We start from the raw sequence: 20,068 nt of genomic DNA, 5'->3' as shown, positions 1-20,068 counted from the left end.
TGCGTCTAGACAGTTAAAAGCACATGAGAAGAATTATCCGGTCCACGATCTTGAGTTAGTAGCTATTGTTCATGCCTTGAAAATTTGGCGGCATTACTTGTACGGTGTCCAGTGTGAGGTATATACCGATCATCGGAGTCTACAATATTTGTTTAAACAGAAGGATCTTAATTTGCGGCAGCGAAGGTGGTTGGAGTTGCTTAAGGATTATGACATTACCATTCTCTATCATCCCGGAAAGGCCAATGTAGTGGCCGATGCCTTGAGTTGTAAGGCGGAGAGTTTGGGCAGCTTAGCATACTTACCGGTAACAGAGAGACATTTAGCCTTGGTTGTTCAGGCCTTGGCCAACCAGTTTGTTAGATTGGATGTTTCTGAGCCAAATCGAGTTTTGGATTGGGTGTTTTCTCGGTCTTCTTTATATGATCGCATCAGAGAGTGCCAATATGATCCCCATCTGCTCGTCCTTAAGGACACAGTTCAACACGGTGATGCCAAGGACGTCACTATTAGAGATGATGGTATATTACGGATGGAGGCCAGCTATGTGTGCCTAATGTAGATGGTTTGTGTGAGTTGATTCTCCAGGAAGCTCACAGTTCACGGTACTCCATTCATCCAGGTGACGCAGAGATGTATCAGGATTTGAGGCAGCACTATTGGTGGAGGCGAATGAAGAAAGATATAGTTGGGTTTGTAGCTCGGTGTTTAAATTGTCAACAGGTAAAGTACGAGCATCACAGACTGGGAGGATTGCTTCAGAGACTTGAAATTATGGAGTGGAAATGAGAGCGTATTACCATGGATTTTGTAGTTGAGCTTTCACGGACTTTGAGGAAGTTTGATGCGGTTTGGGTGATTGTAGATCGGTTGACTAAGTCTGCACATTTTATTCCAGTTGGTACCAATTATTCTTCGGAGTGGTTGGCTGAGATTTATATCCGCGAGATTGTTCTCCTATACGGTGTGCCAGTGTCCATCATTTCAGATAGGGGCATGTAGTTTACATCATAGTTTTGGAGAGCAGTGCATCGAGAATTGGGCTCACAGGTTCAGTTGAGTACAACATTTTACCCTCAGACGGACGGACAAGTCCGAGTGCACTATTCAGATATTGGAGGATATGCTACGCGCTTGTGTCATTGATTTTGGGGGTTCTTGGGATCAATTTCTACAACTCGTGGAGTTTGCTTATAATAATAGCTACCAGTCAAGCATTCAAATGGCTCCGTATGATGCTTTATATCAGAGACGGTGCCGGTATCTGGTGGGATGGTTTGAGCCGGGTGAGGCTAGAATATTGGGTACTGACTTGGTTTAGGATGCTTTAGAGATGGTCAAAGTGATTCAGGAACGGCTTCGTACGACACAGTCTAGACAGAAGAGTTATGCCGATAGGAAGGTTCATGATATTGTTTACATGGTTGGGGAGAAGGTTCTGCTCAAGATTTCACCCATGAAGGGTATGTTGAGGTTTAGGAAGAAGGGCAAGTTGAACCCTCGGTATATTAGGCCTTTTGAGATAATTAGGAAAATTGGAGAAGTGGCTTATGAACTTGATTTTCCACCTAGTCTATCAGGTGTTTACCCAGTGTTTCATGTATCCATGCTCCGAAAGTATGTCGTGGATCCTTCTCATATTCTGGATTTCAATACATAGCAGCTGGACGATAATTTGACTTATGATGTGGAGCCGGTGGCTATTTTAGACAGGCAGGTTCGAAAGCTGAGAACAAAGAACATAACATCAGTGAAGGTACAATAGAGAGGCGAGCCAGTCGAAGAAGCTACTTGGGAGATTGAGCAGGAGATGCGTAGAAAATAACCACACATATTTGAGACTCCAGGTATGATTCTAAACCCGTTCAAGGATAAACGTTTGTTTTTAGGGGGAGAATATAATGTCCCGACCGATCGTTTTGAGTATTATAACTCGGTTCCCCCATTTAATACTCAATGCATGCTTTATAGTTGTTTTATAACTTACCAGGTTAGTTGGTTCGGGTCCGGAAGGAATTCGGAGGGAAACGAGACACTTAGTCTCATAATTAAAAACTTAAGTTAGAAAAGTTGACAGGATGTGGACTTATGTGTGAACGACCTCAGATCTGCATTTTTATGATTCCAATAGCTCTGTATGGTAATTTTGGATTTATGAGCATGTCCGGATAATTATTTAGAAGTTGGTAGAGGAATTAGGCTTGAAATGGCGAAAGTCGAATTTTTGAAAAGTTTGATCGGGGGGTTGACTTGTTGATATCGGGGTCAAAATATGATTCCAAATTTTTTAATAGGTTAGTTATTTCATTTGTGACTTGTGTGCAAAATTTGAGGTCAATCGGACGTGATTTGATAAGTTTCGGTGTTGTTTATGGAAACTTGAAATTTCAAAGTTCATTAGGCTTGAATTGGGGTATGATTCGTAGTTTTAGCACTGTTTGAGGTAATTTGAGGGTTTGACTAAGTTCGTATGATATTTTGGGACTTGATGTTATGTTTGGTTGAGGTACCGGGGAGCTCGGGTGAGTTTCAGATGCTTAACGGATCATTTTTGGACTTGGCTTGATAACTGATGTTCTGGCTTCAGCAGGTTCTGGTTTCCTTTTACGCGATCACAGGGATTCATTCGTGATCGCGTAAGCTTAATTGATGCAGTGATGATTTTTTTTTCGCGATCGCGTAGCTATGCAAGTTTGTTATTCGCGAACGCATGAAGAATGTCGTGTTTGCTTAGATTAAGTATAGATCGCACGTTTGTGCTTCGCAATCGCGTGGACGAGTCCACGATCGCGTAGGTCTGTAAAGTTGTGCATCGCGATCGCGTGGAAAAGTCCGCAATCGCGTAGGGTTAAACCTGGGCAGTGGAAAATTGTTCTTCACGATCGCGTGTGAATGTTAGCGATCGCGTAGAGCAAATGACTGGGCGGAGAGTTTAAGTTCTGAACCATTTTTGATGGATTGGAGCTGGGGTAGAGGCGATTTTTGGGAGTTTTCAAGGAAAACAATGGGGTAAGTGTTCTTAACTCAATATTGGTTAAATTACCTGAATCCATGGTTGTTTTTAACATTTAATCGGTGAATTAAGTTGGAAAATTGTGAAAACCCTCTTGGTTTAAGTTACAGATTTGAGGGTCGAGTTGAGGTCGGATTTTAGTAAAAGTGGTATGATTAGACTCGTGGTTGAATGGGTTGTCGGATTTTATAACTTTTGTCGGGTTCCGAGATATGGTCCCCACGGGCGATATTTGAGCTAATTTTTGGATTTTTATGAAAAATTAGTAATTTCTTATGGAATTAATTCTAATAAATTTTATTGACTGAATCGAATTATTTGTGGCTAGATTCGAGGCGTTTGGAAGACAATTCATGAGGAAAAGATATTGCAGAGTAAAAAATTTTATGGTTTGAGGTAAGTAACAGTTTTATACCAAGTCCTGAGGGTATGAAACCACAGATTTTTGTGCCAGGAGATTATTTTGGAGATGACGCACATGCTAGGTGATGGGCGGGTGGGCATGCACCGAGGGGATTGTGACTTGGTCCGTCCCGTAGAAACTGTAAAGTTGAATATCTTGTTGTTAGCTATGTACTCTCTATGTGTTGTGGAAATTTGACTGTAAGTCATGTTAGAAACCATCTTTAGGCAATATATCGGTACTGTTGGGACCCACAAAGGTCGTGTACATGTTGAACTATCTGCTTATTGTTGTTTTATACTCAGTCATAGTTTACTTGTTTATTTTATCCTAGTCTCTATTGTTCATTATTGATGCATCATATCATTGTTGTTTGGGTTGATTATCATGACTATTGAGAGCCCGAGAGACGGGAGAGATTTATGACTGAGTAAGGCCGAGGTCCTTATTGTAAGATATTATACTATAGCACATGAGTTATCCGTGCGGATCCAGATATTTATGCTATGGCACGTGAGTTGTCTGTTCAGCACGTGAGTTGTCCGTACAGATTATAGCGCTTGGGCTGTATGAGTCCCTCCGGAGTTTGTACACCCCCAGTGAGCGCGGGTACTCATTGAATGTGAGTGTTGAGGGCTGTGAGCCGAGTGAGTGATTGTTGTCCTGAGAGGTTGTACTTGGTTTTCATTTGTTGTTGCACTTAGTTACTATTTGTCATTGTTGTGAAATTTTCTGAAAGATTTTATATCCGGAATACATGAACTTGAACTGTATAGAATTGATTTGACTTAAACTGCTGGATTTGAAAGCATGTCTATTCTTTGCTGGAATTACTGAAAGTGAACTATAGTGGTGTAGCTCGTCACTATCTCCAGTTCCCTATTTATTATTGTTACTTGCTGAGTTGGTTGTACTCATACTACACCCTGCACTTCGTGTGCAGATCTAGGTATTCCCGGACATAGCGGGTGTTGGTTCTTTCACGCAGTTGATCTTCCGGAGATTCTGAGGTAGCTACCGTGTTTCGCAGACCTTGCCTCTCCTTCCCTATCTCCTTGTTTACTGTACTTGGTTTCAGACTATTATAGACCGTATTTTTCAGATTTATATTCATAATAGATCCTCATGTACTCAGTGACACCAGGTTTTGGGGAGTGTTTGTATCAGTATTTATGGGATTTTGTACTGTATTTAAATATTATATATTGTTTTCAAACTTAAAGAAAATCAGGGGTTATTGATGTTATCAGCGCCATCATGACATGTCGGATTTTGGGTCGTGACATTTCCCTAGTAATATCTCTATCTATTTGTTCTTTTGATTTCAAAATAGATTTGATATCTTTATAAGAGATATTATCCTTTCTATAAGCATAGTATCTCTTATATGTTTAAACGACTGGGGTAAGGAAACAAGCAATAACACATCTTGATCCTCATCTTTGATTTTAGCATCATATTACTTAAATCCATTAGAAGAGAATCAAAAGTATCAAGATGTGTAAGTATAGAGGTACCTTCAGCCATACGAAAAGTGTAGAGTTTTTGCTTTAGGTAACGCCTGTTTTCTATTATTTTTTTCATATATAGGGTTTTAAGCTCTTCCCATATACCTTTGGCTGAGATTTCTGCTGCAACTTCATGCAAAACCTTATCTGAAAAGATTTAAAATAATACATGCTTTTGCCTTTTTGCCTATGACGACAAATTCTTCATCCGTCATTTTATCCGGCATCTTCTCCTTTCCTTGTAGTGCCAAATCTAAGCCATCCTGAATTAGGATAGCTTCCATCTTTAATTGCCACATTCTGAAGTTTGCACTTCGGTCAAATTTCTCAACATAAGACTTTGTTAGAGTCATTTTGACTATTTAAACTAACCCGTTTAGATCTGGCTCTGATACCAATTTGTTAGGATCGGAAAATCGGGTAGTGCAGAATTTAGCCAAACAACGTTATAATGACAATAACAAAGACAATGCAAGTTGATAATAATGGCAATTAAAGAAGATAAAGAAGACCCAAATTTAACGTGGTTCGGTCAAGGTAACCTACGTCCACAAGCAGAGATGAACAATTTTACTATACCAACAAGAGTCCCAAATACGAATAAATACTCTAATTAGTCCCAAATACCCCAAGAGAAATACTCACAAGATCACTCCAAAGAAAGGGTTCACACAAGTGTTTCTCAAGAACTCACTCTCTTACAAAATACTCTATAATGAAATAAAGGAGGAGAAAGAAAGATAAGGGTGAAAAGCTCTTGAATTGATGTGTTTTCAAATGAGGAGAAACTCCTCTATTTATAGCAAGAAATCTTTGGCCTAATAGTGGATATTATGTCATGACAAATGTCATAAAAACTTGATCCACAAATTGTGTTATAGTGGATATTATGTCACGACAAATGTCATGAAAAGTTACCCCCACTTAAGTCAAATAAATGGTCATATTACACTTTGGATCATTTTCAAATGCCGATGCAAGAAATTGGACAAACGACTATTTTTCCTCCAAAGATTCACATTGTTTTAAAATTAAACAAATATAACACTGTTACGTGAAAACTACGATAGTGTGTCTGAGAAGTGATTCCCTTCAATTGAAGCTACTTGAAAATTTGTCCTTCAAAATTGTTAAAAAAATGATCCAGTACCTGAAGGCCACCACAAAAGTGAGTGATGAAGGGAATTGACCATAACATTCAATGTGTCCCAGAATAACTGTTTTGAGCGCGTTTAGATAAACTTTTGACGTAACATAACTGGTGTGTCATAAACCCAACTTTTAATAATAGGCCTAAAGCTTTGTAATGAAATTTACTTGTTGGTTATAGTGTAGTTAATAGGCTTAATATTGGGAAGATTTAATACAAGTTAATAAGACGTTAGTCATGTATCTGCAATGTATCACGTTAGATTTCGTTATTAAAAACTTTATTTAGTAATATAAAAAATTGAAATTAAACTTTACTCTCATCAATATTGCTACCATATCTTTTTAATATAACATTAAATGTATGAATACTATTTTACTCCTAATAATATAAATATTTCTTAGTAATTTACATATAACTTTTCAACTGTAGTTTACATGTATGTACTTTTAATATTCGTTGTAGCATATTTGGCATTTTAGTAAAGACATTATAACAAACTTAACTAAATGGTTCATCATTGCAAGTTCAATTATTATCAATTTATCTATATATACTATATTAAAAGCACAAAGGCCCTGGACAAAATATATGAGATTCAATCATATTGGGCTCAATTCTTTACACTGTCAGCTAAGGTGATACAAATAGTTGAAGCCCACTGCAGAAGCTACCTGAAGCCCACTGCAGAAGCTACCTGTAGTCTGGAGGTAGTACGATCACAAAAAGGCTCTTATTGCTTGCGAGAAGATCTGCTTGCCTAAGTCTACGTGGGAACTCAATTTGCATAATCTCCAGGTGTGGAACAATATTGCAAGTGCAAATACACACAAAGATTTGACTCATAAGCATGATGAACTCTCGATAAAGTTAATTCATGCCTACTACATCAAGGATCATAGTTGAAAACTATGAATATTCCTCAAACCTCCAGCTGGATAGTTAGAAGAATTCTGGGGACAAGAGATACCATTGGACAATTGAACAAGCCTCTTGTTGAACATAAGAGTGTCACAAGGAAAATATATTTATAACTGATACCAGAATACCCAAAGGTAAGGTGGAGAAAGTTAATGTTCAAGGCCAAAAGCCTTATTCACAATGTGGCTGCAATGTCAGGATAAACTACTGACTTTAGATAGATTGTTGAAATGGGGGCTCAATATACAAGCTGCATATGTTCTATGTCAAACTCACAATGACACGAGACCATCTATTTGCAGAATATAGATATGTAACTAGGAACTAAAACTTCAAGAGATTGTTAAAAGTATACGAGGGCAAGATTCATTAAGATGCTATATTCTGAGGTTATACATGCCATATGGAAGGAGAGGAACCCAAGAGTTTTTGAAGGGTGTCCAGAGATTGTGAAGGAGTGGCAAATGAGATAGTGTGTGTGCAACTGCATGGCTATTGTAGCAACCCCTTTGGAAGGGTGCTACTTACGAAATAAATCTAATTTACTACTTACAATATTCAGAAGATATTAATCTAAACAGACATTCATAATAATTTAGTAACGGAAATAGGCCTATACGATAAAGGTTTCAAGGTAAAATATTTTTGTTTTTGAACATACACTTAGTAAAATTTCTTCAATGAAATACAATGTCAAAGTATCAAGATAATGTGATACAACCCTTCTTGAAGAATCAACATGCTAAAGCAAATTCCTAACGAAATTATACTTTTCATTCAACATCACTGCAGGTTCATATTATACGTGAATTTCAAACTAGCGAGTATAAAAGGAAAACTAGTCTTCTCCTTTGTACATATTTACAAGACTAAGTGTAAATTTATCATATTACAAGACTTGGGTTATTAACACACCTTAAAACTGTAAAACAAGTCACCAAATTCAAGTTACAAGCTTATGGTCTTGAGATTCAACATGCCTCCAAAATTACATACATAAGTATGATATATAGATCATATAGAAGTTCCAAAACTATACAAAACCTAGGTGCATATGCAAATGTGATCTCCACAAAAGCTTCTGAAAAGTCTATTGCAAAAGGCCTTCTTCAAATCTTTTCTCGCATGTTACCTATGATAGAAAATAACTATCGCTAAGCATAAAGCTTAGTGGTGTATAAACTTTAGGCTTGGAGCCATTAGATTCTCCAATTCCCCTATTTCAATCATGAGTAGCTTAGAAGAATCATAAAGCAAGTAAACAAATACATCAAAAGTATCGAATACCAAACCTTGAAGTATTTCCAAATATCAATATTAATGTTCAAGCTTCAAGTGTCAAGAAAGCGTATAGCATCAATCCAAGAGAGTGTACCAAATATTTATTTTTGCGAATATGTACGTCATGCCATCACACTAAATATAATTAGATATCAAGATAGACCGAAGTCCCAAATCAAGTAGGATTAAAACCCAATAGTCAAGAGAATCAAGAACCATATTAAAAATGGCTTTCTAGTTCGTACTTAACATAGACAAGTTTCATCATTTTTGATGAACCACAAATCCAAAGTCATGATAGCAAAAGATTTGAATCAAGAGGCATGTCAAGATGAGTGACAAATTCACTGCCACAAGAAGGACAAACTCCTAAAAAGGATGCAAAATGATCAAGCAATCCGTACAAGTGGGCGAGTTAGCAAATATCTTGCAATACTTGATATTACACGAATACAATAATATCAATTGAAAACAAGGGAACCAAAAGCTCAAGTTATTTCAAAATATTTCAGTAAGTAAAAAGAGTACAATTTCAAGTTTATTCACAAACCTTGGTGTTTTACCACAGAACAATTCAACCATAACTTAAGGACGTTCGAATCGTTAATTCCACACACCAACCAAATCCGTCCACTTTCTCAAACCTTTTATAACGATCCAACTAGTTGTTTTGTATAATTGTCCATTATGTTATCCCTTTTTATGATTCACACATGTGTGTTTATGATTTTATGACTTGCGGGGTTGGTTAGTTTCGTTCCGGAAAGCTTTCGAGTTGATTTGGACCCTTTGATTCTTGACTTAGAAGCCTAAGTTAGAAATATTGACCTAACTTTTACTTTTGTAAAAAACCTACCCTGAAACGGTCTTTTGATGGCTCTGATAGCTTCGTATCATGATTTCGGACTTGGGCGTATGCCCAAAATTAATTTCGGAAGTCCTTAGGTTGATTTGTGTTGTTTTACCGAAATTTGGCAATTTGAAGTTGAAAAGTTTGACTGTATGTTGCCTTTTAGCTATAGAGCTTGGAATTTGACTTTGGGACTTGGAATAGGTCTGTTATGCTAATTAGTACTTGTCTGCAAAATTTGGTATCATTTGGAGTTGATTTGTTAGGATTCAGACGTTTAGTTGTAATTTTAGAGATTCTTGAACGTTACTTTGAAATTTATGCATTTTAGTATTCGATTCATAGATTTAGATGTTATTTTTGTGTTTTTATCATGCGAGCGAGTTTGTATGATATTTTTAGACTCGTGTGGATGTTTGATTTGGAGCCCCGAGGGCTCGAATGAGTTTCAGACATGTTTCGGAATGGATTGAATTGAAATTAAACTGTTGGTGTTGCTGGCGCCTAGTTATTGCAATTGCGAGCACCAACATCGCAATTGCAAAGGTGACAATGGGGGCACAGATCTTAAAATTGCGACTTCCCCTTCACATTTGCGAAGTCAGTAGGATTTTCGTGTGGTTCACATTTGCGAACATTTGTTCACTTTTGCGAGGTTCCTAGCTTCGCAATTGCGAAGCCTTTTGTCGCAATTGGGATGATGATTGAGGTTGTCAGGGTTCGCAAATGTGAACCGTGTGTCGCAAGTGCGATAACTGCAACTGGTACAAAGGGCTTGGAGACAGGATTTTTAACACATTCTCTCATTTTAGAACCCCTAGACTCGATAGGAGGCAATTTGGAGAGTGGATTTTCATATACAAATTTTGGATAAGTGATTCTAATCTATTTCTAATCATATTCCATCAATATATCTTAGAATTTAACATCAAAATTATGTGAATCAAAGTGAAAATTTGTGAACCTTGTCAAGTTTTTGAAAAATAAGAAATTGAGTTTTGAGAGTCGATTTGGACTCGGATTTTGAAATAATCATATATATGAACTCGTGGGGTCATGGATAGTCAGAATCTACCATTGGACCCGTGGGTTGACTTTTGTTGAATTTTTAAAAAAAGTGTAAAGATCATAACCTTTTCTATTGTAATTGACCTTTCTTGCATTGTTTGATGATACTAAGTTGATTTTGGTTAGATTTGAGTAGTATGGAGGTGAATTTTAGGGGAAAAGCTATTTCTGAGGGTTGAATTGGCCTAGTTGAGGTAAGTGTCTTGCCTAACTTTATGTATGGGAACTACCCCTTAGGATTTGGGATTGATTGTGCCGTCTGTGCTATGTGAAAGCCGTTTACGCAAGGTGACGAGTGGGTACACGTGTCATATGTGGTTTTTGACCGGTTTAGGCTACTGAGACTCTTTCCATGCTTTAATTGAAATGTCAGTTCATGTTCTAAATTCTCATAGTCAATCTATTCTTACTTGTGTTAGTCTATCCTTACATGCCTTAAATGACTTGTTTAACACTCGTACTACATCCTACTTAATAAATTGCTCTCATGTTTTAGTTGAACTTGTTGCCCCTTTTATTGTTACATGTTATCGTTTTCATTGTTGATTATCATTATTTGAAATCATTGTACATGGTATCTCTTCCATTGTTGATTATCATTATTTGAAGTCATTGTACATGTTGTCTCTTCCATTGTTAAATTACCATTATTTGAAGTCATTGTTACACGTTATGTCTTCCATTGTGAGTTATTCTTATTTAATATCAGGTTACACATTATCATTCTCATTGTTGAGTTATTGGTGTTGAAGTTGTGAAAGTCGTTATCACGTTGAGATGAAGTGTTAATTGTTGAGATATCCTTCTTGTTGAGAAATTTACATTCATTGCTTTTGATATCTTATACACATTGTAGTTGAGCCATGGGCTATTGTTGTGGAAACATTGATATTGTTGATTATTGACAAGTTGTGGAACATGGGCACTTGTGGTATGAGTTGTTATGATATACTATTGACATGCATGCGGAGGTATAAGTCTAGGGGTTAATGTGCATGCGGCGACATAAGGTGGGACTTATGTGCGTGTTCCTTGTAAGGGGATTACGTGAAGCCACGCGACGTCATAAGGTGGGCTAAAGTGCGTATAGCTATTTCGGAAAAACTGTTTTCAAAACTATTTAAATGTAAGGTTCACGCGATGGTATAAGGAAAGATTGTGAATATTGAATACGAGGTGGTACCTCAGTTGTGAATCTTGATATATACACACGAGACGGTACCTCGGTTGTGACTCCTATTGTACACGATGTGGTACCTCGTTGTGATTCTTATTGTTTATCTCATGTTGCAAAGAGTTTTGGTGGGAACACTTCATGTTGTTTTGTTCTTCCTTGTTCTATCAGTCATTGTCCGTATATAATCATTGTGATTCTCTTTAATTGATTTCTTTATTCCATGCTTACAATTCTGATATTAGTTCATGTTATTAACTTGTTTCGTATTAGTTATTTCTTCTCCTTCTATTATTTATCCTTATTATATTTTCATACTGTTTATTTCTATCTAGTAGGTGTCTTGACCTAGCCTCGTCACTACTCTACCAATGTTAGACTTGATACTTAATGGGTACCATTGTGGTGTACTCATACTACGCTTTTGCACATATTTTTGTGCAGATCCAAGTACGTCTGCTCCTGCGGGACGTTAGTGATCTACTGCTAGTTGCTTACGGAGATGTCAAGATATGCCTACTCTACATCCGCAGGCCTCAGAGTCACCTTTATTTACCTTTACTCATGTTGTATTTTTCATTCACACAGTGTTGCAGTAGACATTTTAGCTTACTTTGTAGAGCTTATAACCCAGTTCCACCGGTTTTGGAAAAGTGTTTGTTGAGATTCTGTTTTGGGAGATTTTATGAGTTTATCAGACTTGTTTTAGTATTTCTGTTAATTAGTTTTGTCAACCTATTATTGAATGTTAGACTTATCTAGTCGTAGAGACTAGGTGCCATCACGATATCCTACAAAGGGAAATTGGGGTCGTGACAAGTTGGTATCAGAGCTCTACGTTCATAGATGTTACGAGTCATAAACAAGTTTAGTAGAGTCTTGCGAATTAGTACGATGACGTCTGTACTTATCTTCGAGAGGCTACAAAACTGTTAGGAATACTTCACTTCTTTGATTCTTTATCATGCGAATTGCTTGACTTTGAAAACTGAATCTTTGACTTCCTATTCTCTCACAGAGGGTGAGAACACGCATTGTTGGATCCGATGATTAGACATCCGCACCCTATGCTAGAGCCGCGAGAGGCCGGGGTCGGGGCAAAGGCCAAAGAGGGGTACATGGTGCAGCTAGAGCACCTGCCTAAGCTGTGACAACGGAGCCGCCAGTAGCTCCGGTTGGGGGGCAGGCACCCGAGGTGCCTGTTGCGACCCCTGCACTTCGGGAGACCCTCACACAGTTCTTGAGCATGTTCGACACCTTAGCTCAAGCGGGGTTAATTCCACTTGCACCAGCCACATCTCAAGCTGGGGTAGGAGCTTAGACTCCCACGGTCCGTACCCTAGAGCAGTGTGTCCATGTTGATCAGGTCCTAGAGGTTATACCAACACAACTTATTATTTCGGTTCAGCCTGCGGTTAGGGCAGCAACATCTGAGGAGGAGGAGCTTAGACTTGATAGGTTCAAGAAGTATAACCCTTCTAATTTTAGTGGTTTGGTTTCAGAGGATGCACATGGTTTTCTAGATGAGTGCTGCCGTATTCTCCGTACTATGGGTATTGTGGAGACTAGTGGGGTTGCTTTTAGTGCATTCCAGCTGTCGGCTGCAGCATATCAGTGGTGGCGGGTTTACGATAAGGGTAGCCTAGCCGATGCAACTTCACTTACATGGACTCAATTTTTAGAGTTGTTCTTAAGAGAGTTTGTTCTTCAGACCCTTAGGGATGCATGGCACGCGGAGTTAAAATAGCTGTGCTAGGGTACTATGGTAGTGTCAGAGTATGTTGTTCGATTTAGTAATTTTTCTAGACTACATGCACCCGTTTTGGTTTCTATAGTTAGAGAGTTAGTCTGTCTATTTATCGAGTGGCTCAACTATGGTAGTAGATTCAGCACGACTCGAGAGTTAGAGACAGATACCCCATATCAGCAGGTGATTGAGATTGAACGGAGATTGAAGGGTATGCGGGGCTGTGAGAGAGAGGACAGAGATGCCAAAAGGCCTCGAGATACTGGAGGATTTAGTGGTGTCCACGCCGCAATTACATCCCATCATGGTAGAGGCCATGTGAGTCGTCCAGTTCCCTCGACACTTCTAGCTTTTAGTGGTGCTATGGTTATTCCGAAGTCTCATGTTGCACACTTTGCTCAACCATTTCTAGTGCACCTCTTGCACGAGGTGCCTTTAGCGATCAATCTAGCTGACCAGGACCGAGCCAGTCCTAGAAGTCATGCCCATCGAGAGCTTGCTTTGAGTGTGGTGATACATGTCACATGGTTAGAGACTCCCCCAGATTCAAGAGGGGTGCACCTTCATAGATTACTCAGGATCCATAGATTCAGTTAGGTCTACAGACTTCTCAGGCCGTGGTTGTTGCCCTAGTTGCCGCTCTACCCGCACATCCAGTTAGGGGTGGGGGACGGGCGAGTAGATGTCGCCCTAGAGGGGGAGACTAGACCAGATTCTATGCTTTTCCGGGTAGGACGAAGGCAGTTGCTTCAGACACAGTCATTACAGGTATGGTTCTGGTTTTCCATAGAGATGCATCAATCTTATTTGATCCGGGATCCACTTATTCATATGTGTCATCTTACTTTGCTTCGTATTTGGATATATCTCATGATTCTTTGAGTTCTCTTGTTTATGTGTCCACACCTGTGAGAGATTCTATTATTGTGGACCATGTGTATCGGCCGTGTTTAGTTGTTATTAGTGATTTTGAGACGAGAGTTAATTTTTTGTTACTTAGTATGGTAGACTTTGATGTTATCTTGGGCATGGACTGGTTGTCGCCCTATCATGTTATTCTAGATAGTCACGCCAAGACTGTGATATTAGCTATGCCAGGTTTGCCATAGTTAGAGTAGAGAGGTGCATTGGATTATGTTCCTAGCAGGGTTGTGTCATTTCAAAAGGCTCAGCAGATGGTTGAAAAGGGGTGTGATGCTTATCTAGCCTTTGCGAGAGATGTCAGTGCTGATACTCTTACCGTTGAGTCAGTTCCGATAGTGAGAGACTTTCCAGATGTATTTCCAGCGGATCTTCCTGGCATGCTGCTCGATAGGGATATCGATTTTGGTTTTGACTTGTTGATGATGAAAGGGAATACTTAGCTCCCATTTGGCCATAAAAAAATTGAGATTTTATTTTCAATAATATTTGTTTATTTATAGATTTTAACTATTTTTAGCTTATTTTGAAAATAAAATCTTCAAATCCCAAAAACAGCTCTACAGATAAAGTATGTTTATTATAAACTCGAAAAGATCTACTATTGATAGAATAACCCAGAAAGATACCTTAGTCACTCCTTGGATTAAATTTTTCAAGATTGTCCTTACCGTTATTGTGAATGAAACACTTACTGCCAAATGGATGAAAGTAGTCTATGTTGGGCCGTTTCTCTTTCCATAATTCATATGAAGTTGTTTTCAAAATAGGTCTTATAAGACATCTGTTGAGAATGTGGCAGGTTGTGCTTACTGCCTCTGTCCAAAAGTGATTTGGCAGGGAATGTTCTAATATCATTGTTCTAGCCATATCTTGAAAAGTTCGATCTTTTCGCTCAACTACTCCATTCCATTAAGGTGATCTTGGAGCTAAAAAATTGTAGGTATATCCTTGATCATTCATGCTTTCGAATTCTTCTCCATGGTCACTTTGGATGTTGTAATGAGATACAATTTTTCTCTTTCAACTCTTTTACAGAAAATCTCAAAGTTTTTCAAAGCTTCACTTTTACGAAAAGAATAAAAGTGACTCATTTAAAGAAAAACAAATACTAAATGACGAAAAATAGAGCTGAGCTATACTACTCTTGCGTTGCAATTTCATAGTTTCACTTTGACTAAGAATCTTTAATTTAATAAAACAAATAATTTGATCTGTTATAGTATACAACAACAAAATTATTACCTCACTACTCTATATTAGTGACGGATTAGCTATTTCAATCTTTATACTTTCTTCGATAGTGTCGGAGTTAAAATTTTCACTAAGAAGTATCAATCTATAGTATATATACATAAAATAATTATTTTTATCTAGCAATACAAAGCAACTTTCCGGCGAAAGAGTGTTTGATTGATACCCCTTGGTTGACAGAGTTCATTTTATATGCCATTTTAGCCAATATTTTCCAAATTAAATATTGGGAAATGAAGAAGGTATTAAATCCCCCCATACCTTTACAATTTTTTAAAAGTCTTATGCTATTTACATTTACTAGATTAAAAAAAAAGTAATTTAGTCAACATCCAAGAGTGTGATCCAATGAACACACTTTGGATCAAAGATAGTATGATTTATATGTATGTGGTTAACTTCTTGCGCTAATATATTAAGAAGAAAAATATGATCATCTTTTTTTCTTCTTTCTTTTTGCGAATATAGAATGTAAGACAAAAAAGGTGCAACTGGGACATTTTGTATTTCCAAGATACAGCCAGACGTGACATTTTTGTTTATTTTAATGAATAAATGTGCGTTAGTTACGGGGGAAGTCAATTCAAGATTAATAACACCAGATTGATTCGTACCATATGGTCCTTTTCAATGTCTTCCTCATCTCACAACAAACTCATTACAAGCCTTACTTACTATAAGTAAAACATATACTATCTACATCCATACTATCTGTGAGATCTGCTTATTTTCAAGTCCACCCAAAAGTCCAAAATCAGTGATTAGAAGAGTCTAAAAAGTTAGAAGAAGAACCCCCCCCCCCAACACCAAAATCATGGAAATTGTAGGGAAGTTGCAGAACCAGTTTATGGAGTTCATGCGATCTCTCTATCGTGAGGTAAGCTTGTAGTCTTCAAGAAAGTTTAACCCCTGAAAAAAGATGCAATTTTTATCTCTTTTCCCCCTTTTTTTGGGTAATTCAGTAAACAAAGTTCAAAAGACGCAGTCTTTATCTTCTTCATCCCCCCTTTTCATGTTTGTTTTGATTTGGGTATATCTTGGTTTGAGGCTATTTCTGATGAGGGTTTTTTTCGCTGTTCGAAACACAAAAGGGATTCTTGGATGATCAGTTTCTTCAGCTTCAGAAACTGCAAGATGAGAGCAACCCTGATTTTGTGGTTGAAGTGGTGTCCCTTTTCTTTGACGATTCCGAAAAACTTCTCAACAACCTGGCCATGGCTCTGTGAGTTGTAGTAGTAGTAGTTTTTTCTTATGATTATTCTAGGTTAGCTTGCCTTTTCTTTGTTTAGTTGAATTTTTAAAGAGTTGGCTGAATAGGTTTGTAATTCTAATTATACAGGCAGCAGCAGGTAGTGGATTTTAAGCAGGTTGATGCTCATGTACACCAATTTAAGGGTAGCAGTTCCAGGTATCTTAATTCTATATTGGTAGGACTATTTGCTATATAGTAAACTGGCTTCAATTGATGCTTAACCATTCAATTTGGTTATTTCCGTCTATGTGGACAAGTAATAGATAGCTAAAAGCTAAAAACTTTAATTCAGTCAAGGATAGACCTAGGATTCTGCTTTTCCATTTAAATTTATTTATGTTTGGAATTTTGTGTAAGTTCTGTCAGGTAGGTCGGTGGTATCTCTAGCTCATTGTTTGATTAGAAGCCCTATTTTTGCTTTGCAGCATAGGTGCACAAAGAGTAAAGAATGCTTGTGTTGCTTTCAGAAATTTTTGTGAAGAGAAGAATCTTGAAGGGTGAGTTTTGTTTTATGCTCTTATAAGTGTAATTCTTTCCTTCACAGAGTTGGATTCCGAGAAAAGTCATACTCCAAAAATGCATGGCTGCTTGATTTAGTAAAGGAGTTCTTTGGAGGATAAAATTGTGTAGTCTACCATGTACTTTGTTGGCAATTGTAGTTATGCGCTCGTAGTCACTACTTTATTTTATGGCGTAGTGACAACATCCATGACTATCCTACCTTCCATCACAGTGATCAGTTGTTCATCCGGAGTCCGTACTTAGTTACATATTGAGAGACTCAATACATTCTTCTTGGATGGTGGCCTTTTCAATATATATTCTATTTTCAGTTTAAGTAATTTGTGGTCATCATGATTCCCATATAATTTCTGTATATATAAATTTTAATATAAAAATCAAGTTGATCTTTGTAAACTTGACTAGGTCATGTAAAATGGGGTGGAGGTGGTATGAGATTTACGTATGGCGATATGGTGTATATCTTAGTTGTATGCGAAAGATATGCTTATAGACTTGTCATTGATCTATTTGGACATTATTTGCTTTGTCATACATATCTGCCACATCATAATAGCAAATAACCCTTCTTTGCCGCATCCCCCCCCCCCCTAATGAAACTCTTTCTTGCTTCCTCTTTCTGTTTAACAAATTTAACCATGTCGCTATAACAATGCATAATAGGATGGGCACCATTTGGGAGTTCTGTAGAAACAGTTCTTCTCACTTCGTGTTTCCTGTTCCATTCCTTGGGCCATCTGTATTGTGCTTGCACACACTCATGCATGCATAGAAAATGACGAACTTCGTCCCCTCTAAATCCTTTATTTTATGTATTTGTTTGCTTACTTTTTCTACTTGGACTCGAAAGAGGATTTATCTCTAGCTTTAAAAGATAAATGAGAGTGTTAAACCAGTCCTTGGTTATATCTTAAGTTTCTTCAAGTATCTTTGGACTGCCAAAGATTTCAAAAATTTCTGAATTATCATACTACACCAGCATTTTCGTTATAGGTCCGTTCCTCCCCCCCCCCCCCCCCCCCCCAACCACCACCACCACCCCAAAACCCATAAAGAGGACACCATTATGGAAAAAATCTCCGCTAAATTTGAAAAAGGCAACAATTAAACTTTCTTTTAGTTCACGTTTGCTCAAGACAAGCGTGCAGTGTTTTCTTGGGATTATTATAATCTTCTTCACACCATGGTTTAACAGGATATGTCAGCTAGATTGAAGCATTAAATTGCATAATCTATGTCATTCTTGGAAAGCTAATCAATTTAGGTAGCATTTCCAGAAACTGGTATCTCTCTTAGTATGCTCGGTATTATATTGGAAGAAATTAGTGAAAGTACCTGTATTGGACCATATTAGTGGTGTTGCTGGGTTTCTTCAAACATTAGTTTAACTTTGTGTTCCCTCGTAATAACTTTGAAACTCTATGAAATAACATAAAACATAAAATTGGTAAGTCCTGTTTAAGTTTGACATACGTATTTGCATAGTTGGCATAAATGACTGGCTCCATTCTTATCTTGGCTCCATTCTTATCTTGCTTTAGTTGGGTTCACGTATTCATTTTATCTTGTGATTGTAATTGGAAGTCTGAATTTGATTTTCAAGATTGTGTTTCAGACCATGATAGCTAACAATTCTGTACTTCTGGAATAACTAAGGTTTTTACTGTCTTTTTCATTTTTCTGGTGCAGGTGTGTGCAATGTCTGCAGCATGCGAAACATGAATATTTTCTTGTGAAGAATAAACTTGAAACTTTGTTTAGGGTAAGTACTCCACTAAGAACGCAAAGCTATCTGAAGCTCTTTTTTCCTTCTCAAACAAAAAAAAAAATATACTATCTGGATTGTGATAATAATACTAGAAGTGTGGTGTGTCTCACTGATTATATTGCTAGGTTTCCCCTATGTTTAACCATCGACTTGTCAGTTTCACAAATAACATCTTCATGTTTTAGTTGACTCAACATGTGCTTTCACTCTGGAATTCGATAAGCAAGGTTCTAATTTAACTTAAGGCGCTGTATTTGGCAACCAAATAACACATCAGCCTCACCATTTCTTTTCCTTTTATTTTTTGAATCCTTGATTCTCCTAATGAGGCATCTTTCTAAGTTCTTGCTTCCAACTGGTTGGTAATGTCTTCTTGTCACCTTCATTAAGCAGTTGAATATAATATTCTGGCGTCAAAGGTAAAAGCATTTTTAATTCCCTAAAGTCCAATAATGTTTGAAATCAACTTAAGCTTTCACATTATCTTTGACTTTCTTAGATAATCAAAGACATGGACCAATATAGATAAATAATTCTTTCTAAAGTAAAAAAGGATCTCAGCATCCGAAAGTCTGCAAAATCAGCTCAAGAATTTGATCTAATCTGTCTTGTTTTGACAATGCAGCTGGAGCAACAAATCTTGGCAGCTGGTGGTACAGTTCCTGTCCTGTCTTAGGTGCTAATAACATTAACACAAGGCGAGAACAAAAAATAAAGTAGGGGGTTTTGCTGCTGCAGAGTTTTTCAAGATGTTTCATGAGCTGCTTTGACTCCCTAGGTTCTAATTGTTTAAGGTCGAAAGAATTTCATGTGTAACATATTTTACCATCTTTGTTGCTTCATTTTTTATAGGCTTATCGTTCTATCTTATTTTCGACTTGTATTTCTTTGTTTTATAAACTCAATATTAATCATAATTCGTGTGCCGGGTGATTGTTTAAAGCCATTATTAGGCATTTGTAGAACTTGAGATGACAATCTTGTAAGCATTATAAATATAGGAGGATTGTGTTTGATGCCCAAATTGATGCTTTTTGTAATTTGTCCTCTCTTTTTTGTGAGAATGTGGACTCTTGTTTACGAGCCAAGCAACCTGTGTATAGCACGTAAAAGTTTAACATTTGAGCAGTTTGACAAATTTGTATGGAAAGTTAAACAGGAATAAAATGGTGTCAGATATTCTAAGACGTCCCAAAATGGAAAGAGTGAAATATAAATTAGACGGAGAGATTACTA

At 37.5% G+C, this 20,068-nt stretch overlaps 1 protein-coding gene across 1 annotated transcript; it reads left to right on the top strand.

Annotated features, from left to right (window-relative positions):
- The first annotated feature begins 15,968 nt into the window (after positions 1-15,968).
- LOC104120965 (histidine-containing phosphotransfer protein 1-like) lies at positions 15,969-19,856 on the top strand. The gene is made up of 6 exons (XM_009632847.4): positions 15,969-16,167; positions 16,382-16,512; positions 16,630-16,698; positions 16,968-17,039; positions 18,754-18,826; positions 19,458-19,856. The coding sequence occupies exons 1-6, from the start codon at positions 16,105-16,107 to the stop codon at positions 19,506-19,508; spliced, it is 459 nt and encodes a 152-aa protein (XP_009631142.1). The 5' UTR covers positions 15,969-16,104; the 3' UTR covers positions 19,509-19,856.
- Positions 19,857-20,068: the final 212 nt, after the last annotated feature.

Source organism: Nicotiana tomentosiformis, chromosome 1 (assembly GCF_000390325.3).
Source record: "Nicotiana tomentosiformis chromosome 1, ASM39032v3, whole genome shotgun sequence".
Taxonomy (NCBI): domain Eukaryota; kingdom Viridiplantae; phylum Streptophyta; class Magnoliopsida; order Solanales; family Solanaceae; genus Nicotiana; species Nicotiana tomentosiformis.
The sequence above is the reverse complement of the archived record's forward strand: the minus strand, read 5'-3'. Positions and strand labels throughout refer to the sequence as shown.